Here is a 22,985-nt window from a genome sequence, read left to right as displayed (position 1 = left end):
GCATGAGTTAGCGCAGACTGTATCTCCCAAACTTGCCTGCTGGGAATCGCTGGTGGAATCCCTGTAGGGTTTTGTAGGTCTAAGGGAGGAACTGGGGAAGTCTGGAACACACCCCTCCGTGATTCCCAACCCAGAGTACACACTAGGCACCTGGGCAGGTGTTTTTGCTTTCTGTTTGTTAATACCTGGCCACCAGGACCAGGCACTAGCATTTTTGAAGGCTCTTGGGGAACTTCCAATGCACAGCTAAGGCCCAGAATCAGCGCCCTTGGGCAGGCTGCGGTAAAAAGTTGTACAACAATTTTGTAAACGAATGTTTATTGGAAACATTTTACGAAAATCTTGTTAAAGTAACCGTGTACAAAAGCTCGTGTGCGTATGATTCCATTTCCTCAAATAGGAGTGTAAGACTGGAAATTAACTTTGGTAATGAGAAACGCGTGGTCTTCATAGCTATTAGCACTTAAAAAGGTTTCACCATGAACAGCCAGGTGTGTTATATTAAGAAAACGTTTCAGATTTTTTTTTTTTTCCTGCTGCATTGGGTCTTCGTTGTCGCGCTTGGGCTCAATAGTTGTGGCTCGCGGGCTCTAGAGCGCAGGCTCAGTAGTTGTGGCACGTGGGCTTAGCTGATCCACAGCATAAGGTATCTTCTCGGACCAGGGCGCGAACCCATGTCCCCTGCATTGGCAGGCAGATTCCTAACCACTGTGTCACTAGGGAAGCCCGCAACTTTTCATATTATAAGATGCATTTTTCCAGGCAATAACGTCACAAATTTCTTGGGACTTTCTTTGCCTGGTACAACCCTCGGGGTGCCTCTGGGGGCGGACGTTGCTCGCCCATGCGCAGACTGCACCACAGCGTGGTGCTGTGGCACCGCGAGACTTCCGCAGCTCCCCCACAGGCCCCACCCCCATTTCCGGCTTTTCGCTCCGCCCACTCGGCGTCTCGGGATCCTCTCCCTGGCCCGGCTCCAGCAGCCTCGCTCTGGGTCCGCGCCACACTCTTCTCTGCGGGCGGCTGGCTTCCCGGCGGGTTTTGTTTGCGACGCTGTCGTGCCACAGCGCGCTTTACGGCCGCGGGGACGGAGCGAGCCGGTGCCAGGGCCCCTCCGGCCCGGAAACAGGACTGGCGAGCGAGGTTGATGCCCGGCGGCGGGGCGAGCGCGGCGTGTGGCCGTCTTCTTACCGCCGCGGAGCAAAGGAGGGCCCGGGAAGCGGCGGGGTCGGTGTCTAGGAGCGGGCCAGGAGGCTCCGGCTCCGGCGGCGGCAGAGGCGGAGCGGGTGGCCCCGGGCCGGGTTGTGGAGGCCCGGGGGGCCCCGCGTGCAGGATGAGCCTGACCCCGAAGGAGCTTTCGAGCCTGCTGAGCATCATCTCGGAGGAGGCGGGCGGCGGCAGCACCTTCGAGGGCCTGTCCACCGCCTTCCACCACTACTTCAGCAAGGCCGACCACTTCCGCCTGGGCTCTGTGCTTGTCATGCTGCTGCAGCAGCCGGACCTTCTGCCCAGCGCGGCGCAGCGCCTCACGGCGCTCTACCTGCTTTGGGAGATGTACCGCACCGAGCCGCTCGCCGCCAACCCCTTCGCCGCCAGCTTCGCGCACCTGCTTAACCCCGCGCCGCCCGCCCGCGGCGGCCAGGAGCCCGACCGGCCGCCGCTCTCAGGTAAGCCCGGGTCCTCCCGCCGGGAGCCCGCTGTGCGGCGCGGAGGGTGAGATCCGGCAGCTGCTGGGCCATCACCCACACGTGAAATGGATTGTGTCCTTTTGAAATCCCTTCCGCACCCCCTCCACCGAGTAGGGACAAGTGGCAGCTTCACGGCACCGAAAATTACTCCTCCCAACAGTACGGGCCGTGAAACCGTGCCGCTTAGTGTTGGGCTTGACGCTTTAGTGCCTCATGATGCAGTTCGTGCTCGTCACGCGCGTCTGAGATGTGTGCAGTTGTAAGTAATGACACACAGGATCTGCCGTCCTACACCCCGGCTTTAAGTCTCAGCGGTCACCGAGAAGTCGTTCAGAACCCGAATACGTTGCTGAGCGGAAATGCACATTCAGCAGCGTTTCAGGACTTTACAGCCGCCTTCTTGCTGTTAGGTGTCCTTGGTTAACGCGATGGGGGCAGAGGATAGAAAGTAGTCTCAATTCACGGCCTAGACTGGAAGACGCGAGACTGCTGCACATTATGTAAAATGCATGCTCGTGCACCTTTAGTGAGATCACTGGGTTGGATGCGAGGCCTCTTTTGCTATTTCTGTGTGTTTGTTTGGCTTATAAACAGACATTTATTTCTCATCGTTCTGGAGGCTGGGAAGTCCAAGGTCAAGGCCCCAGCAGACTGGGCGTCTGGTGAAGGCCTGCTTCCTGGTTCATAGACAGCTGTCTTCACGCTGTGTCCTCACATGGTGAAGGGATGAGGGAGCTCTCTGGGGTCTCCCTTCCCAGGGCACTAATCACACTTACGAGGGCTGTGATTGGGGGTTAGGATCAACACTTTAACATTCAGCCTACAGCCCAGGCTTAGCACGGTAATGGCACAATAAAGGATGATTATTTGAACCTGAATTCAACTGAAATTCAAGTAGAGCAAAACCCAAAACCATATACTTACTCTACAGTTTTAAAAAAACTGTTCACTGTCATCTCCTCTACTAGAGGGAATTAAAGCTGGCCTGATGAGTTGCCTGACGGGACCACTAAATGTCTAAATTGGGAATCGACTATATTCTATCCAGTTTAACCCTCTCTGTTAACACGGGGAAACAGAGGTCCAGAGAGTTCGAGAAACTTGCCCAGACACAGACAACTACTTTTGGGCTGGGCCAAGTGTAAGACCGGGGTTCCTTTCATTAACACCAACATCTTTTCATTTATGTGGCCTTTCACAGTTTACCAAGCACCTCTCAGCCCCATGAGCTCATTTATTGCACTATATCCATGAGCGTACAGAGGTGGCTTTTGGGAGATTTTTTTGCATCCTCAGACCAGTGTTGCAATAGCTTATTCTATACTGACCCTTAAATTAAAAAAAAATATATGTACACACACATGTAAATGTGTGTGTACATATATATGGACATATGGAAGACACAGCACCACATCTCCCTGTGTCACCCCATGCGGGCCGCACCCTGGCAGTCACAAAGCACAAAGAAAATGGTCTTTGGTTTGAGAATTCCTGAGTTGCCACTGATGCTTCAATACTAAAGGGCTTAGAAGTGTTTACACTTTCAAGAGGAGTAGGAACGTTTTAGGCTTCCCTTTAATGAGTCTCATTTTGAGACAGGATGGCAAGGTTGGCCAGCCACTCTTCGTGCAGTTTTTGTAGTAAGTCTTTCAAAGAATGAATGGTGAAGCCAATTCATTTCTCCTCCTGGAATTTGTCCTCTTCTTTTTCTTTGTTGTGAGGTTATATATTAAAGGTATGGGCATACAGACATTACAAAAGATAAGGGCTGTCACGTGAGGGAGGAAGTCAGACAACAAATGCAAAGAAACCTGTGGAAATTAAAAATCTGAACTCACAGGCAGGCAGGGAGGCAACACGGTCTTTTCACAGAGCCGTACACATAATGCAACTGTCCTCAAAAGCAGGAATGGAAAAAACTAGCCATTCAGCTGCAGAGCAAAGCTGGGGTCTTGGCTTTAGCGCTTTTTATGTCTTCAGCATTCGGCTGGGCAGCAAGTGCCTTTTCCAGAGTAGGCCAGAGAACATAAGTCCAGTTTGGTTTTTAAGGCTTGAGTCAGCTCTGTGGCCAGCAGCTCGTGGAGGGACACACCGTCGTGGGAGTACACCCCGTTTCTCCCAGTCCAGTCGTAACGCTTGGGGCCACTGGATGGTGAAGATAACTAGATTTGCTTGTTTGGGGTCTGCTTGTTGACCACGTATGTTCCTAGATCTCCACCCAGTTTAATTGTTAAAACACCATATTCCCAAAGGAGGCATCATAGCCTTCAAGTGTGTAAGGTTTGTCTGCAAGGTCTTGAGAAAACTCTGCTAAGGAATCCAGCGTCTCCTCGGCCAGTTTTGCATACGTGGTATCGTCCAGACGGCCAGCGTCACCCAGAGTTCCCATTGTCCTCAGATTCATCAAGCAGACGCCCTGCTTTTTGACATTCAGGATCTAGTTGAGGCAGCAGAGGCTCAGACTGGGGCTGGCTGCCTGTGCAGGCCCTGGCAGCTGTAGAGCTGGGCGTCCTTCGTGGGCCGTGGGGCCCCGGCGTGGGCCTGGACATAGCCCGGGGGTGCCGAGCGGAGCAGAGGCTGGCAGCTGCGTGGTGCTCCAGCATCCACATCTGTTTGTTTTTTAAAATCAAGAGATGCTTTATGAGACTTGATTTTGGGAGAAGACCTGAAGCCAGGAGAGGAGAAGGGCACAGAGGAGATGGTGATGAGTGATAAGGGTACCTGGAAGACTTGGAGGAGGACAGCGGTAGGGGGCGGAGCAGGTGGTGACAGGTGGGAAACAGTTTGATCTTACAGTCCTTAAGCAGTGAGGAAACAGGCGAGTGACCCCTTAAGGCAGGGACTGCTATTCAGGGAGCCAGAAGGTAAAGGCAGCAGATTTTGAGGTCAGGCCGGAGAACTTCTCCTTGCAGGGGAGGGCGTCTACGTTTAAGCTGGTCATGGTTCCTGCTGGCAACTCCTCTGGATCTAAAGCATCTTCTCGTGGATTTCCTGCACTGCCCTTACCTAAGAGGGGCAACCTGTGCATTCCATGAGATGTCTTTAGGGTACAGGTACTGAACCTGGTTTTCAGGAAGTTTGAGAATGCTGAGAAAGTCGCTGCAACGTGTGTGTGTGTGTGTGTGTGTGTGTGTGTGTGTGTGTGTGTGTGTGTGTGTGTGTGTGTGTGTGTGTGTGTGTGTGTGTGTGTGTGTGTGTGGTGAAACCCAGCACTGAGATGGATGGGGCAGTGTGGGATTTGGGTCGGAGAGCCCTTTGAATTCTGTAGGATGGGTTAGGCAAAGGAACCATAACTTTTATAATGTCACTCTTGAATGCGATGAGTTTAAACCTAGATGTAGGCCATAGACTGCATTGTAAACAGATTTGCCAGGGAAATCCACGGATTGATTATTTTGCCTCTCTCTGCCTCAATTTCCGTGTCTGAAAATTGCGGATAATTATGAGAAATAAAAGTATTTACAATAAGCTTTATACATTACTATCATCACTAGGTAGGGGTGGTGCTTAAATATACAACAGGGAATGTCAGTGTCAAGGCTTATTATACTGTGCGTCAAGGGGAGCATCTAATGGGTATATGTTTTGAAAGTTTTTCGGATGATTCTGCTGCAGAGTCAACGTTGAGAATGTATCTGGAAGTAAGTAGGATGGCTTCCTTGCACTCAAGAAGCTGCAGTCTGGTTGAAGAGACATAAACCTGATTGTAACCCAGTGTGGTTAAGGGCCGTACTAGATGTCACATGCACAGCACCTCGTAGCACAGGAACTACAGCTGTGTAGCTGGAGGAACTTTGAGAGGGGGTGATGTTTTTGCTGGATATTGATTAGAGATGGTGGGGAGAGAAGGGTGTGGCCCTGTCACGTATTCTTAAAGAGCTGCGTGTATTGGTTGTTTTGACATCAGGAGTCAGAGAAAGTGAGAGATTTTATGCAACAGGAGTTTAGAACACATGGATTGGAGGGGGGTCAGGAGATGGGATTAGGAAAGTGGGTCAGGACCACGTTAGGAAGGTCTTATGAATGGTGCAGAAGTTTGGGGTTAATTCTGTGTAAACAGAATTAAAAATCTGTGAGCAGATTTGTACCTAGAAATATAACTCATTGGTAAGTGGGCGTGTGGACTGTGGGCGGTGAGTGGGTAGGAGTCCCAGCTGGGAGCTGGAACAGGGTCTGGCCACAGTGCGGTGCTGCGGTAGGATGGCCGCCGCCGGGTAAGCGGGCGGCTCTGGGATGAAAGGGAAGCATCAATGTCCAGCACTCTGGGAATTGTAGCCGTGCTGTGGACTGAAACAGGTGTGTGAAGTGTATTTGCGGAGCTAGTGATTGCTTCCTTGTCTCTTTAACTTTTACACAGTTGCTGGTAGCAGTAGAGAAGAAAAGCATTTCTGAGCATTGTAGCTTTTTTTGTTGTTGTTTTTGCCTGCATATGTAAGCTTCAGCCTTTGCAGGAACTGAAGCATGTTAGAAAACAAAGTTGATTTTTTTGTTTTGTTTTGTTTTGGCGGTGCCGTGCGGCTTGCGGGATCTTAGTTCCCCTACCACCAGGGATCAAACCCGGGCCCCAGCAGTGAGAGCGCCGGGTCCTAACCACTGGACTGCCAGAGAATCCCCCAAAACAAAGTTAATAGTTACAAAAACCTTAAGTTTCATTGCCACAAATCATAGAATTTCAGTTGACATACAGCTAATCTAGAGATTATTTGAAGTATAAGGGAGGATGTGTGTAGGGTACATGCAAATACTACACCATTTTGTATAAGGGACCCAAGCATCCTTGGATTTTAGTATACGCAGGGTGTCCTGGAACCAGTCCTTCTCAGGGACACTATTTAATTACATTTTGATGAATGTATCTATTTGGTTAAATGAATCTTCAATTGTAAGTTTGTCTTTAAAGGTACATGAGTTGAGGTGACAAGTAGCAAATGCTAATTTTACCAGACTCAAGATAATTTTTAAAAATAACCGTTAGAGAAACTGCTGTACGTTCTTTTGTTTACAGGATTTTTGCCTCCTATAACTCCGCCAGAGAAGTTTTTCCTTTCCCAGCTGATGCTGGCCCCTCCACGGGAACTCTTCAAAAAGACACCGCGACAGATTGCCTTGATGGACGTCGGAAACATGGGCCAGTCTGTGGACATTAGCGGGCTTCAGCTAGCCCTGGCCGGTAAGGAGGGATCCCGCTTCAGGCATCTTTGTGTGCTAGCATTAGGCCTTTTTTCTTGAGGTACTCCATTTAAATGAAGGTCTTTGTAACTGTACTAAAAAGTTAGTATTTTCTGTGAAAAACATAGCTTCAGTACTGGATCCTTGCTATTATGGGATATAAATTTCATTTTGAGTTTTCACTTGAATTGATTGCTTTTCCAGTTTAAGAAGAATGCTGAGTAAAACTTGGTCCGTTTAAAATTTTCCTGATGTCATTTCTACTCAAAGCGATCTACAGATTCAATGCAATTCTTATCAAAATCCCAACAATGTGTTTTGCAGAAATAGAAAATTCATATGGAATCTCAAGGGACCCAGAATAGCGGAAACAGTGTCGTCTTGGCGCCTTTATCGAAAATCATTTGAATATATATATGGGAAGGTTTATTTCTGGGCTCTGTATTCCACGTCATTGGTCTGTTTGTCTTTTGTTTTTAATTTTTATTTATTTATATTTTTGGCTGCGTTGGGTCTTGGTTGCTGTGTGCGGGCTTTCTGTGGTTGCGGCGAGCGGGGGCTACTCTTCGTTGCAGTGTGTGGGCTTCTCATTGCGGTGGCTTCTCTTCATTGCGGAGCATGGGCTCTAGGCATGCGGGCTCAGTAGTTGTGGTGTGCGGGCTCAGTAGTTGTGGCTCGCCGGCTCTAGAGCACAAGCTTAGTAATTGTGGAGCACAGGCTTAGTTGCTCTGCGGCATGTGGGATCTTCCTGGACCAGGGCTCAAACCCGTGTCCCCTGCATTGGCAGGCGGCTTCTTAACCACTGCGCCACCAGGGAAGCCCGGTCTATTTGTCCTTATTCTAGTACCACCCTTTTGATTAGGGTGGCTTTTTTTCCCAAATAAAAAGGGTTTTATTTGCAGGGGAGCAGGACACTAATCCAAGTCATACAGTAGCTTTTGTGAAATTGAGAGGTGTGAGACCTCCACCCTGTTCTTCTGTTTCAAGATTATTTGGGCACCTTCTGTTACACGTATAAGCAGATGAATGGGTGGTCTTGAAGCAAACTCCTGTAGTGATAGAAAATAAGGAGACCTTGAACAGGGTGGTCAGGGAGAGCCTCTCCATGTAAGGATAAAGAAGAGCAGCTTTTGCTAACCTGCTCTAAGCAGAAGTGCAGATGCATGGGTCTCATCACCTGAGAGCAATTCATTAGGGAAATTCTAATCTGTAGCCAGATTTGTGAACCCTTGACCTTGTGATTAAGTGAGCTGCAGGGTTAATTTGATAGTGCCTCATCCTTAGACTTCATGCCCTGTGACATTTGGCATCTTGTATAAGGTGACATCTAATCTTCTCTTTCCTTGGGGCATTCTGAACCTTATTTATTTTAATAAATTTTATTTATTTACTTATTTATTTTTTAAATTTTTGGCTCCATTGTGTCTTTGTTGCTGTGTGCGGGCTTTCTCTTGTTGCGGCGAGCAGGGGCTACTCTTGGTTGCGGTGTGCGGGCTTCTCACTGCAGTGGCTTCTCCTATTGCAGAGCACAGGCTTCAGGCGCGCAGGCTTCAGTAGTTGTGGCACACGGGCTTAGTAGTTGTGGCTTGCGGGCTCCAGAGCGCAGGCTTAGCAGTTGTGGCGCACGGGCTTAGTTTCTCTGCGGCACGTGGGATCCTCCCAGACCAGGGCTTGAACCCGTGTCCCCTGCATTGGCAGGTGGATCCCCAACCACTGTGCCAGCAAGGAAGCCCTGAACCTTATTATTATTTTTTTCTAAGTATTTTGTTATTTATTTATTTATTTATTTTTGGCTGTGTTGGGTCTTCGTTTCTGTGCGAGGGCTTTCTCTAGTTGTGGCAAGCAGGGGACACTCTTCATCGAAGTGCGTGGGCCTCTCACTATCACGGCCTCTCTTGTTGCGGAGCACAAGCTCCAGACGCGCATGCTCTGTAATTGTGGCCCACGGGCCCAGCTGCTCCGTGGCATGTGGGATCTTCCCAGACCAGGGCTCGAACCTGTGTCCCCTGCATCGGCAGGTAGATTCTCAACCACTGCGCCACCAGGGAAGCCCTGAACCTTATATTTAAGGTACTAAATATTAACAATATAACAATGGTTATTTTCTGAAACTAAGAGAACTCTTTTTCAGACTTTTAAGATTGAAGGTACACAAAAGTACTTGTTAGCTACTAGTGCCAGATGCAATATATTAACAGAAATAAAATAATTTTTTTCTTAACCAAAGACAGTATGAAAACTGGTTGCCGAGGTGATGGGCAATTTCAGTCACCTTACCTTTAGAAGTGACGCATATTCTGAGGTTTCTAGCTTTGTATTCAATAAAGTAAGAATCAAATCTAATTTCCTTTTCAACTTGTGATGACTTGAATCAGCCCATGAGAAAGTTTTAAAGTACATCAAGCTCAGGGACTTCCCTGGTGGTGCAGTGGTTAAGAATCCGCCTGCCAGTGCAGGGGACACAGGTTCAAGCCCTGGTCTGGGAAGATCCCACATGCCGCAGAGCAATTAAGCCCGTGCACCACAACTTCTGAACCCATGCTCCACAACTCCACAAGAGAAGCCACCACAATGAGAAGCCCACGCACCACAATGAAGAGTAGCCCCCGCTCGCTGCAACTAGGGAAAACCTGGGCACAGCAACAAAGACCCAACACAGCCAAAAATAAATAAATAAAATAAATTTATAAAGTACGTCAAGCTCAGAAAGGAATATGTGACTAGACTTAGGATTGAGAGGCTTGGCACAGTGGCTAAGCTGGCTGTCCCCTAGAGCTGTTTGCTGTCCTCTGCCCAGACTGAAGATGTCTTAATCATTTTCACAAGTGCTTAAGAAGAAAAGGGAAGTACACCTGTCTTCTCTGGAGCTAGCCACACAGATCATCTGTACGGAGGCTGGCCTGAAATTCAGATGTCTTTACAGTGGGATCCAGGGACCAAAGGTGTACTTATGGATGATGCAGTTGCATTTTCCTAACTTTAAGAAAACAAGCAGACAAGTTAAACATCAGTAACCACAAGGGGCAGTTATAACTACAGTGTGTGTGCAATAGTATCTCGTTTTAACAGATTTTCCCCTGGTTCCTAATGGGATTGAATATCTTTTCAGATGTTTATTGGCCATACAAGCTTTTTTTAAAAAATTTATTTGTTTTTATTTTTGGCTGTGTTGGGTCTTCGTTGCTGCACATGGGCTTTCTCTAGTTGCATCGAGCGGGGGCTACTCTTGCTTGCAGTGCGCGGGCTTCTCATTGTCGTGGCTTTTCTTGTTGCAGAGCACAGGCTGTAGAGCACAGGCTCAGTAGTTGTGGCACACGGGCTTAGTTGCTTCGCGGCATGTGGGATCTTCCTGGGCCAGGGATCGAACCCGTGTCCCCTGCATTGACAGGCAGATTCGTAACCACTGTTCCACCAGGGAAGCCTCAGGCTTTTTAAAAATAAAACACTTGTTGGAAGTCATTAGCCCATTTTTTCCTATTTTTTAAAATTGATAATCTATCCTGAATCTGGCCCTTTGTTTATGTGTTGTAGATCACTTTCTCCATTTAGTAGCTTCTCTTTTCACTCTCCTTGTGGTGCCCTCAGTTTTGAAGTGTTTCCTGTTTTAATCTATTTCAGAACGCCAGTCTGAATTGCCAACTCAGAGTAAGGCCAGCTTCCCTAGCATTCTCAGCGACCCAGACCCGGATTCTTCTAATTCTGGATTTGACAGCTCCGTTGCCTCTCAGATCACAGAAGCTTTAGTCAGTGGACCAAAGCCACCTATTGAAAGTAGGTATATCTAATTTTGTATTCTTGGTTTTATGTTATCAGCGTCCCCCTGAGACTGTCTGGTTTTCTGAAACATCATGTTGTTTTTGTTGATACTTAAACGTGAATTTTTTGTGTGTGTGTGCGGTACGCGGGCCTCTCACTGCTGTGGCCTCTCCCATTGCGGAGCACAGGCTCCGGACGCGCAGGCTCAGCGGCCATGGCTCACGGGCCCAGCCGCTCCGCGGCATGTGGGACCCTCCTGGACTGGGGCACGAACCCGTGTCCCCTGCATCGGCAGGCGGACTGTCAACCACTGCGCCACCAGGGAAGCCCTTAAACGTGAATTTTTAAAAATTTATTTTATTGAAGTACAGTTGATTTACAGTGTTGTGTTAATTTCTGCTGTACAGCAGAGTGATTCGGTTATACGTATATATATATATGTACATTCTTTTTCATATTCTTTTCCATTGTGGTTTATTACAGGATATTAAATATAGTTCTCTGTGCTATACAGTAGGATCTTGTTGTTTATCCATTCTCTATATAATAGTTTGCATCTGCTAATCCCAAACTCCCAATCCATCCCTCCCCAATCCCCTCTTCCCCTTGGCAACCACAAGTCTGTTCTCTATGTCTGTGAGTCTGTTTCTGTTTCATGGATAAGTTCATTTGTGTCACATTTTAGACTCCACGTATAAGTGATATCATATTTGTCTTTCTCTGTCTGACTTCACATAGTATGATAATCTCTAGGTCCATCCATGTTGCTGCAAATGGCATTATTTCATTCTTTTTTATGGCTTAATAATATTCCATTGTATAAATATACCACATCTTCTTTATCGTTTCATCTGGTGATGGACATTTAGGTTGTTTCCATGTCTTGCCTATTGTGAATAGTGCTGCTGTGAACATAGGGGTGCATGTATCTTTTTGACTTAGAGTTTGGATATATGCACAGGAGTGGGATTGCTGGATCAGAAGGTAACTCTGGAACCTCCATACTGTTTTCTATAGTGGCTGAACCAATTTACATTCCCGTCCATAATGTAGGAGGGTTCTCTTTTCTCCACACCCTCTCCAGCATGTTATTTGTAGATTTTTTTTTTTTTTTTTTTTTTTGCGGTACGCGGGCCTCTCACTGCTGCGGCCTTTCCCGCTGCGGAGCACAGGCCCCGGATGCGCAGGCCCAGCGGCCATGGCGCGGCATGTGGGATCCTCCCGGACCGGGGCACGAACCCGCGTCCCCCGCATCGGCAGGTGGACTCTCAACCACTGCGCCACCAGGGAAGCCCTATTTGTAGATTTTTTAATGATGGCCATTCTGACTGGTGTGTGGTGGTATCTCACTGAAGTTTTAATTTGATCTGTATTTCTCTAATGATGAGCAATGCTGAGCATCTTTTCACGTGCCTGTTGGTGATCTGTATGTCTTCTTTGAAGAAATGTCTCTTTAGGTCTGCTCATGTTTTTATTGGGTTGTTTGTTTTTTTCTGTTGTTGAGTTGTATGAGCTGTTTGTATGTTTTGGAAATTAAACCCTTGTTGGTCGTACCATTTACACATGTTTTTTCCCAGTCTGTAGGTTGTCTTTTCATTTTGTTTATGGTTTCCTTTGCTGTATAAAACCTTGTAAGTTTGATTAGGTCCTGTTTGTTTACTTTTGCTTTTATTTCTTTTGCCTGGGAGAATGACCTAAGAAAACATTGGTAGGATTTATGTCAGAGAATGTTAAACATGAATTTAGTGAGAAACTTCCTAGTATAGTGTCTGGAACATAGTAGAGATGCTCAATAAAAGTTAGTTTTTTGGGCTTCCCTGGTGGCGCAGTGGTTAAGAATCCGCCTGCCAGTGCAGGGGACAGGGGTTCAAGCCCTGGTCTGGGAAGATCCCACATGCCGTGGAGCAACTAAGCCTGTGCGCCACAACTACTGAACCTGCGCTCTAGAGCCCATGAGTCACAACTACTGAGCCCGCGTGCCTAGAGCCTGTGCTCCATAACAAGAGAAGCCACCGCAATGAGAAGCCCGTGGACAGCAACAAAGAGTAGCCCCTGCTCACAATAACTAGAGAAAGCCTGCACGTCAACAAAGACCCAATGCAGCCAAAAATAAATTTTAAAAACTTAAAAAAAAAAAGTTAGTTTCTTTTTTAATAAAAATACCAAGGTTTTGGGAATTCCCTGGTGGTCCAGTGGTTAGGATGCCATGCTTCCACTGCAGGGGGTACAGGTTCCATCCCTGGTCAGGGAACTAAGATCCCACATGCTATATGATGCAGCCAAAAAAATCCCAAGTATTTTTTATTACATACCTATCATCAGCATATCTAAGGATATAAATTCTCTGATTTTACTGAAATGAGTTTATTTTCGTAATTTATTACCTTTTTGTTTTGTACTTCATTAATCTTAAAATTTTCCATTGAAGTTTTACTGATCTTATAGCTCTTAATTTAATTCAAAGAAAACTCCTATTGAACTTGAAATAATAGAGCATTTTTTTAAATTAATTAATTTATTTTTGGCTGTGTTGGGTCTTTGTTGCTGCGCGCCGGCTTTCTCTAGTTGCGGTGAGCGGGGGCTACTTTTCGTTGCAGTGCATGTACTTACTGCAGTGGCTTCTCTTGTTGCAGAGCACGGGCTCTAGGCATGCAGCCTCAGTTGCCCCACGGCATGTGGGATCTTCCCGGACCAGGGCTTGAACCTGTGTCCCCTGCATTGGCAGGCGGATTCTTAACCACTGTGCCACCAGGGAGTCCTGCATTTTTTGGTTTTATATGATTCTGTGTGGTTTTAATGATGAAGGCATGCTTTCTGCTTAGGGATAAGAACATGTTCTCCAGACTATAGTGTCACCTTGAGTTTAAAACTTACACTGTGACTTTTAATGCCATTTACAGTAGGTCTTTGGAATAAATAAGTCTCAGCTAGTCAGTGTGGGAAGGTCCGAGGCACAGATGGGTTGCATTTAATACTTGCTCGGGCACTCTTTGACTTGAATGGGCCACCGGAAGGGTGTGTAAGAAGCAGGTCAATCAGGTATTAGGTCTGAGTCTAGCTGAACACCAGGCGTCCTTGCCTCATGGGAACTTTCTCTTTATCACATAGGTATAACTGCTCGTGAAATGTTAGAAACTTTCTTTTTGTAAATGGGCTGCAGAGATTCAGGTGCTAGTTCTGGCGATATATGTGAAGAGATGGTGCAGTTTAAGACAAAGGGATGATTCTTAGCCAGACACAGACATTTTCAGTAAACCAGGGGACCTAGTAATCTCAAATTTGGCCGGGGCTCGGTCCATGAGGAGTGAGTTAGCCATCTTAGACCCTACGTGGGAACCAAAGTGAGGGGTGAAATTTGCTGAGAAGTCCCAGACAGCATTTCTTTTAGTGGGTTTGTAACTTCGGGATCAAGCTTGTTTTGTAAAATAGTTGAGGTATTAAATTGAGTGACTTCACTGTTCTGTTGTATTTTTACTGTTTTAAGAAAATGATACAGCATTTGTGAATTTAGGGTTTATGAAAGTCTCCAGATTCATTTGAGCATGTCAGTAGTCAACCGTACCTTTCCCCTACCATTTCATCTCCACATAATTTGCTACTTCAGGGTTGTAAGATGCAAAAACAAAACCAGTACACATCATATGGTCTCTGAATAAAATAGTGCTGAGAATAGGATGAGTGAGATCAACTAGTGTTTTATTTTTCTCATCCAGACTTACCCATGGAGTAAGTTGTGTCCTTCTGCGATTGAGTGGTGATCATGCTTGAACTAGGACTTGTCAGGTGGTGGTAATGTTTTCCTCTCCTCCCCCAAAATAGATTTGGTCTCTGACATCATAATGTTATGTCAGTGTTTCAGTTTCTTGTGTTCTGAATAAAACCCTGCCTTTATGTCCTTTCTGCTTCTAATTTTCAAGTCAGAGTGTTGCTGTGTTGTCCTTATTAAGAGGTGTCACTGCACTTCACTAAGCGGAGTCTGTGAGGTTTATACACACATGTTGCGGGGTCAGCCGAGTGACAGAAGCAGTCAGACACGCTACTTTGATTACAGGCCATTTTCGGCCGGAGTTTATCCGTCCACCACCTCCGCTCCACGTGTGTGAGGATGAGCTGGCTTGGCTCAATCCAACCGAGCCCGACCACGCGGTTCAGTGGGACAAGTCGATGTGTGTGAAGAACAGCACTGGCGTAGAGATCAAGCGAATAATGGCCAAAGCCTTCAAAAGCCCCTTATCTTCTCCTCAGCAGACACAGGTATGGATTTATTGTAAACATTTTCCTGTATTTAATTCACCAGGTGTTTTCGTTTTTCATAAAGTGATAAATGACCAGTAACGTGATGTTGGCAGCGTGAGCCAGCAGCAGGAGGCGTGGCTCTGAAGCTCTGTTCTGCCCGCCCCCCCCCCCCCCCCGCTCGGCTCACTTCACTCTGGTGGGGCACGAAGCCTGGTGCCCGAAAACCTAGCGACTTGTGTGTGGGATGAGTTTGACTCTGGAGCGTAGGATGGCGCTCACTCCTGCTCTGCGCTGCCGGGCGCTTTATGTACATTGTTACTAAGCTGGACAGGACTCCAGGAGGATAAGCGGAATCATTAACATTTAACCAGGAAGGTAAACTAGCACCCATCACACAGCTGGTTAATGGTGGATTCAAAATAGCGCCCCCGCACCCAACTGTGACACTTCCCGCGGGGGAAAGGCAGGACACCATGGGCGGTTCCGGTTGGTGAACTTTATTCTTCGGTTGGTGAACTTTATTCTTCAGTTCGTACACTTTCACATTAGAACTTGCCAGGAGCTACATTTCCAGTGTAGTTCATTTTGCTTACCAGGCCATGATGCAACAGTACACGTGTACATACACGGAGACAGGGGAAGGAGCACAGAACATTAAGAATGTACCAATTTGGCAGAAGAAACTGTCTTTGAGGACACCTATTTGAGTGAGCGTGTGCAGTGTGCCGGGCAGACAGCCCCTCCCCCCTGCCCGTCCCCCCCCCCCCCCCCAGGCATCTGTTCCCCTCGGCGCTGGGTGGGGCTTTGGTTCCTGATGTTCCCCGATGATCTCTGTGATCTGTGCTTTTCCGGAGAACTAGTCGGTAAGATAATTTTTAACAAATGACATGGAAAAAAAAACCTACAAAGGACTTAAGGATGATATTGTTAAAATCCACACAGTATTCAAACAATACTGATTCTGGTTTAATGCCCGGGATGCATTAGTGTCGTTTATAAACTGTTGTGAAGGTGCCTGGTTTTAGTATCTCACATTTCAAATGTAAAGTTTAAAATATCACAGAATGATGATCATGGATTTGAAGGAAGACATTTATAAAGTTGGTTCAGTGCAGATAATTTTATAACTTTTCTTTATAAAAATACTTGTTTTTTTGTACGCATGCAGGAAAGACAATTTCTGATTTGACTCAGGAACCTGTTTTTCTCTTTCTAAAAATTTGATTATATTTAGCTCCTTGGAGAGTTGGAAAAGGACCCCAAACTTGTTTATCATATTGGCCTCACTCCAGCCAAGCTTCCTGACCTAGTGGAAAACAACCCTCTAGTTGCTATAGAAATGTTGCTGAAGTTAATGCAGTCAAGCCAGATCACTGAGTATTTTTCGGTTCTGGTGAATATGGACATGTCATTACATTCAATGGAAGTTGTAAACCGGTAAGTTTCTATGCGCGATCAAATGCGGACAGGGGTGTGTAATGTAGATCCGGATTAAATGATTAGAAGGGAAAAAGCAGCAAGTTTTTTTTTCCCCTGATACACTGTTAGTCTGAGAAAACCCATTAAATAAATAATCTGAGCCTTAGTGTTGACTGCGTGTGAACTTGGAGAGTATTCCAAGTATTTAGCACTAGTAGCAGCATCAGTGAAACTTAATCGCTAAGATTTATCTCCTATGTATGATTGTATATTCTTTACACAAATTGCAGATACTGCATTATTTCTCGTTAGAGACTAACAGCTGTTATCAGTATGGGTCTGGGAGCTGAGAAGATTCTGGGAATGCCTTCCTAGAAGTCGTTGTTCCTCGCACTGTCCTCTGAACCTTTCTTTGATTTGGCCTCCTTGCTCCGTTGTCATCAGCTGTCAGGGAAACAATACATTCCCTTCTCTGTGTGCTCTGAGTAGTGGTTTCTCACTTTGTTATTTTGCTTACAAATATGTCTTAGGTAAATTACAAATTCCATAGGCTTGGGGGGTTAGCTTGGGAGCCTACTGTTTATTAAGCTGTCTGTGGGTAGTGTAGCCATATGTGCAGGCTTGCCTGATGTGGTCCCAGTTTAGGCTTCTCATCCTCAGCTCTGCTCCATGTGGTGTCTTGTTCCGGGGGCTAAATTATATAGTTTTTCTGCTCATGGGGAGGTCCATTCTGAGTGCTACGCAACTGCACTTCAGTTGAACACTCACTCGTTTGTAAGTTGGGGATTAATTGTTTTTTAACCTACTTAAAGCTGTACTAAAGAATATGTCCTGGGAATCCCTGGCGGTCCAGAGGTTAGGACTCTGCACTTTTACTGCCAAGGGCCCAGGTTCCATCCCTGGTGGGGGAACTAAGATCTTGCAAACCACATGGTGTAGCCAAAAAACCCCCCCAAAACAAAAAAAACCACAATGAAGTTATAATCAGCTGGTGGGAAAAGCCTGGCTGGAAGCCGAGGGATCCCAAGCGTGTGTGTAGGAGAGCGCAGAGCGCAGATTTGTGGGAGGGAAGCACGAGGTATTTCACCTTTAACTTTCTGTGCCGGCAAAACCGGCTGGCTGCTTGCTGACCTGCGGCTTCATTTCTGCGCTCTCCTCCAGGCCTTCGGCCGTTCCCTGTTACTGAGACTCACTCCTCTTTGGGGGCTGCCTCCTGCTCGGGGCCTCTGGGCCGACCATGCTCTAAGTGCCCGCTTACTGTCTAAACCAGCCGTTAGGCACTTAGTCCGAGAATACCCGCACCTTTTTATCAGTGGTGCAGAAGTAATTTCAAGGACAGGGTCTGCTCTGTGTGCGCCACCCCCATCATGGTGCATCACCCACAGGCTGTGTTTCCTTGGAGCACGGGTTCCTCAGCCTTGTGGAAAAAAGTTCTATAATCAAATAAGTTTAGAAAACTAGACCAAGGTGCCTTTTGCTACCTTCCAGCCAGGGCTTTCCCACCAGCTCCTGAGTGTGCCACGCCCGTCCCCGATTCCACAGTTCACTCAGATTAGTTGGAAGGACACCACTTCTCTCCTTGGGTTTCCATTTAAGTCATTTGCCCTGTTGACTTTTCCCGAGTCTTTCAACTTACATCACTCTTTGTGCAAACGCCACATGTTAGCACTTAGTTATACACTGTGCTGTTCAGTTACTACCACGCCTTTCTTCACATGCGTTCCTTGCATAGCACTTGTCTGTAATCAGGTTAGTAAGCGGTACTTACGTGGACAGAATAACTGCCCGGGTTGTTAGAGCTTGGACGATAACTATGAATTCTGATTCAGCCAGGAACACACAGGGACATGGTGCTCAATGTGTATTGCACGTGTAATGCTAAGTGTAGACCTGAGAAAAGGAAGTGTCACGTATTAGCGGCAGTGGGGAGGGGGCTCCGAGGTTTACTTGCATAAACTTCTTTAAAACTAGGTAACTAGATTATATATCAGAATTTTTCACTAAATGACCAAAGGAAATTTTAGATTTTATGGTGAACGGTGTTTTAAAATGTTATTAGCAAATAAAATTAACAGCCCTTTCTAACTTTATGAAACAGACTAACTACAGCTGTTGATCTACCTCCTGAATTTATTCACCTTTATATATCAAATTGCATTTCTACCTGTGAACAAATTAAAGATAAATATATGCAGGTAAGTAAGAGAAATTTTTTGTAAATTTTATAAATACCTGCCCAGAAAACGCACACTAAAATTAGTTTCTTTTCCAGAATCGTCTGGTGCGTCTCGTGTGTGTCTTTCTCCAGTCCTTGATCCGTAACAAAATCATCAACGTGCAGGACTTGTTTATAGAAGTGCAGGCCTTCTGTATTGAGTTCAGCAGGATACGAGAAGCTGCAGGCCTCTTCCGGTTGTTGAAGACCTTGGACACTGGGGAGACACCTTCTGAGACCAAGATGTCCAAGTGATAGCTCGTCGGGACCACCTGTTCATCGTTCAGCTATGCTGTGCTTTTCATTTTAAAAAGTGTTCAGACCCTGAGTGATTGCTTGGCTTTAATGCGTATAAACACCAGTTTATCCACTTAAAGCAAAGTTTTGCTTTCCTGGATGACTTTTTCTTTAGATGAATTTTGGTAAGAACTTGGACGAATGTGTCTTGTAGGTGTCTCGCTGATGATTATCCACTGGGGATGTCATCCCAAACGAAGTCACTGCACAAAGTAGATGAGGTCTTCAGCTGAAGAGCTGAAGAGCAAGGTGCCTGTTTTTGCTTAAGATGTAAGTCACGGGCTTCAGATAAGGCAAGAATACCGTTTTCCTGAGGTTCCAACGTTGAAAGTGTTTAGTGAGAGTAAATTGAAGACACTCTCAAGAACCTGCCTTACTGCCCCTGAGGTCTTGAGTCATCATCACATGACGGTATTCTGACCCTTGAACTTCTCACTGGGTGCAGTGTGAGCCTCGGACACCCGTGTACCTTATCCTTTCTTGTCATGGGGACCTAAGAGACAACAGCGGGCTGCCTACAGACGTGGGAATTCTTAGAAACCTTTTCCGAGACTGTAAGAGCTGGTAGTTTTCTGGGCCTTCTCTCCTGTTAACAGTCTAAAAGAGCGTCGGTACTTCAGGAGGAAGGACGGCACCGGGGGCCGTGCTGCACGGCTGCTCGCCGAGTGGGCTTTGTGCCCTCCCCGTGGCGTCCTGTGGGCTGTTTAACCCCTCATTTGACTATGGACAGCAGTGCCTTACATTAAAGTTTTCTATGAACTCTATTATCTGATGTATTTTTCACTCGAAGACATCATGAAAAACTCCCCATCTGCTGAGGTACTTTCAAAGTGTATTCTTCATAGGAACAGGAATCACCTCCCAATCCAACCCTTAGCAAAAGTTAAAAGGATACCAAGCCGAGGGGTTTTAAGATGAGTACAAATTCCCACCTTGTAATATTGGCAAAACAGTACTCTTAGATTTATGAGAAATTTTAGCTTCGTTATTCTTACGAAGGGCAGTGATTTATAAATATATTTGCTTCAAGGAAATAAGGACCCAAACTGGTATAACAGGTGCACCTTCAGACATCTAAATGATGGCAACAGTTGACTTCTCTCAACACCTAATGGCTGGCGTTTTGCATGTTACCACTGGGCAAAGAGACAGTTCATTATTCACATACTCTCTGGAATGGCGAGGTTTCGACCGCGCTTCGCCGCAAGCCTCCCAACCTCAGGCTCCAGGCCCTGCCGATTCCTGGTCACGCTGAGCCTCCTGGCTGGCAGCCCCGGGACGCACGCACGTTGCTGCCTAACGCGAGTTTTCTCAGTGAGGTACCTCACCAGCGCTCAGGAGCAGCAGCCAGGGCGACAACACTGTGCCTGGGGTCCGTTCCAAACTGAAATCACCAACGAGAAGCACAACATTTCGGACATGTGGGACTACATAGAGCACAAAAGGACACCTGCTGACAGTCTGAGCTGAAACTAGAAGACAGCATCCTCCCATCCAGCCTCACCTGGTAGGGCGCGTGCCAGCAGCTCAGCAGGGTCACTGCCCCCGGGGTGTCCACGAGCCACCGCAGATGTGCTACACACACTGGTTTGGAGCTGCAAGTGTGCTTCTGTGGGCACATCTGCAGACATGGCCTGAGACTAAAGACAGACCACTGTGCATCGTTTCCAGATTACAGTACTGGTGTTTACTTGACAGAGGAAAGGTTTTCAAATTTATTTTAAATAAATAGCTTACAAAGAATAGTAATTATATTTAGAGAACATTAAAAAAAAAAAAACAGTCAAGATACAGTTACACCACCAGCAAAAAGTTCTTCATTAAACATTTAAAAGTAGAAGAAAGTTTACCTGAAATAAAAGAAACAATAATCCTGGGATTCAATAAACTGCAGTCAACTTTTAAGTGTCATCAGACGAGTTCAGTTTAACTGTCATGTTTTTTAAAAACCACACCTTGAATTCTCTGGACTTTTAGTTCCAATCTGTTGTAGCTTTAGTATCTTCAAATTACCTGTTAAAAAGAAGACGGCAAGGAGACCTGTTAAGATGATGACATCTTAGGGTAGAAAGTTCAAAAAAGCATTTGCAATCCTAAAATTTAACTATTTCAAATACCTCTCTTTAACAGTATTATTTCGTTAAGTAACTTTAAGGAAATGGTATCACTCAATTTTTATTCTTATAGAATACAGATATACTTTCATAAATTTTAAGTAGCGTGTACTACTGTATTATGCATTTTGTGATGATTCACATTCCCGTGGTGAACAGTGGATCACACATCTATTTTGAATGCTATTAGGGTGATATCCCTAAATTATTTTGAGGGTTAAAATGGAAAATTAACGCATGGGAAGAACTTTTTACATACTTGTTAAAATTCCTGCACCCTGTACCAAGAGATTTTGCTAGTTTCCTTTTGTACCTGGTCTTTTCTTTTTATGCAGTCACTACTGTTCTTATGAGGAAAATCCTTGAGGAAAGGACTTCCATAATCCTGGGATTCAGTAACTGTAATCAGCCCAACAGAAAGTACTAGTGTTCCCAAGTTTCTCTTTAGCCCTTAATACACAAGCCTACAACTCATCAAAAAGAATGGATTGACTTTTCTTGTACTCATTTTAAAGAAATGTAATGCAAATATTTTTTTTGATTTACAACTTATTTTATATTTATACTTTGCTGTTAGAACAAGGGCAGATCTCTGGCTGCATGGCTGATGATGACATTGTAGACGTTTCACTTTCATAACGAGTAATACAAGTACTAGTATTTTTGATGAATGAAATGCTTATAAGTGTTTTTAAAACTTCAAAACGAAATTAACTGGGAAAAGCGAAGGTGGCTTTTCTGGTTGGTTGTTGCGTCACAGAAGCACAGCGTGTGCCACACAAGACGAGCTCTGGTTCAGGCCAACGTCCCATGCTCTGTAAATCTCAAAGCAGGGCTTACAGTGAGCCCAAAGAAATTGACGAAAACATGTCATTACCTCAGGTTCTAGTTAGTGATATCTGCATGCTCACTTAACCTCAGCCCTCACTGATCACATCAACTTTTTAATGTGCTCAAAGGAAGACTACAGCCAAAGGAAGCCATCTTACTGGGGAATCTGGTTACGCTGGGTATTGTGTCCAAGTAAAAACACACCCGGTTCCTGAAGGTCTATTACTGTTGTTATTGTTTTCATGAGTCTAGTGGTCTTTGATTCAGCAAGTATATCCTAAAGCATGTAGAGCGGTACTTCCTGCATGTTCAAGCCCTGAAGTTGCCCCAAGGTTCACTGATTATCTTAAAAATATCTGAGCTCGCTGGAAAGGCCCATCTTGGAAATCTTGCCCTGACATTACTGAGGTCAGACCAGAGGTTCGCTTCAGGAGGTTTTGTCATCGTGCGCCCACAGAGAGCCAACTGCTGAGGGACACACTGCAATTCGGCCTTTTAGTGTCATCATTCCTCAGTAACTACAGGGAGGGAGCAGTCTTTCAGGAAAGGCTCTGCGGATTCAAGATCCCCAAAAGGACAGCATGCAAAGAGCTATTACCTGCTCCAGGTGCTGTGTGTACGCCTCCCCTCTGGGCGTCGTGGCTTTCTGATGGGAAGCCCGGAAGCAGCATGGCAGGCAATAGCCTGCGGGGTGTTCACATCCATGGGTACACTGCCCTCCTCCACAGGCTGCCTGAGGCTCTCAGTTAAAAAGAAAAAATACTGTCTCTACATTATTTGTGAAGAAATGGTCTTCATGACAACTGTCAGAAGGAAATCGATTACTGCCATAAATAATATAACCTTAACTACATCTCTCATTTACTAATCTTTCTTCATTGACATTCCCCAGATTCCCAGCATTTTATCAAGTTTCTATTTCAGCAAAAATTCTAGTAATATTTGACCCTTTATCATGTTTATTTCCACCTAAGAAAAGCGTATCAAAGGAAACATTTTCCTTTCGAAGTACTGAAGTTTTGTCTTCTCTTGCTAATTTCTTTATCTGCTGTTAAAGACTTGTGTTTCTAGAAATAAGAGCACTATAATTTTTCCAATCTCTTCTATTTATAACTTAGGGTTCAAACTTCTGAATTAAGGAAAGCTCTAGCTGACAGCCACTGATTAAGAACTCACACTTCCATAATCATCAAAAACAATTTACCTTGATCGGTCACAGTATTCTTTTTAAAAGTCAGCTTCATTGGCTACTGGGAAGAA

General features: G+C 45.7%; 1 protein-coding gene, 1 non-coding gene and 1 pseudogene across 2 annotated transcripts; 1 reads left to right on the top strand and 2 right to left on the bottom strand.

Annotated features, from left to right (window-relative positions):
* The first annotated feature begins 342 nt into the window (after nucleotides 1–342).
* Nucleotides 343–19,544, top strand: CNOT11 (CCR4-NOT transcription complex subunit 11). The gene is made up of 7 exons (XM_004277742.4): nucleotides 343–1,667; nucleotides 6,694–6,858; nucleotides 10,476–10,628; nucleotides 14,665–14,867; nucleotides 16,084–16,286; nucleotides 18,367–18,463; nucleotides 18,541–19,544. Exons 1-7 carry the CDS (start codon nucleotides 845–847, stop codon nucleotides 18,736–18,738), a joined length of 1,842 nt encoding a protein of 613 aa, XP_004277790.2. The 5' UTR covers nucleotides 343–844; the 3' UTR covers nucleotides 18,739–19,544.
* LOC125960812 (frataxin, mitochondrial-like) lies at nucleotides 3,651–6,341 on the bottom strand (annotated as a pseudogene).
* A 2,583-nt stretch (nucleotides 19,545–22,127) lies between the features above and the next one.
* On the bottom strand, nucleotides 22,128–22,241 carry LOC117195842 (small nucleolar RNA SNORD89). The gene has a single exon (XR_004475718.1). It is a non-coding gene; the product is annotated as a small nucleolar RNA SNORD89 (small nucleolar RNA).
* Nucleotides 22,242–22,985: the final 744 nt, after the last annotated feature.

This window comes from Orcinus orca, chromosome 13 (genome assembly GCF_937001465.1).
Source record: "Orcinus orca chromosome 13, mOrcOrc1.1, whole genome shotgun sequence".
NCBI classification, from domain to species: Eukaryota; Metazoa; Chordata; class Mammalia; order Artiodactyla; family Delphinidae; genus Orcinus; species Orcinus orca.
Note: the sequence above shows the minus strand (reverse complement) of the source record. Positions and strands in the feature narration are given on the sequence as shown.

Bases quoted from the DNA above. Each gene is read 5' to 3' on its own strand.
- CNOT11 (XM_004277742.4), top strand. From the start codon at position 845: ATGCGCAGACTGCACCACAGCGTGGTGCTGTGGCACCGCGAGACTTCC. The intron at 1,668-6,693 runs GTAAGCCCGGGT...TTTTGTTTACAG, and splicing joins CGACCGGCCGCCGCTCTCAG to GATTTTTGCCTCCTATAACT. The intron at 16,287-18,366 runs GTAAGTTTCTAT...TTTATGAAACAG, and splicing joins TCAATGGAAGTTGTAAACCG to ACTAACTACAGCTGTTGATC.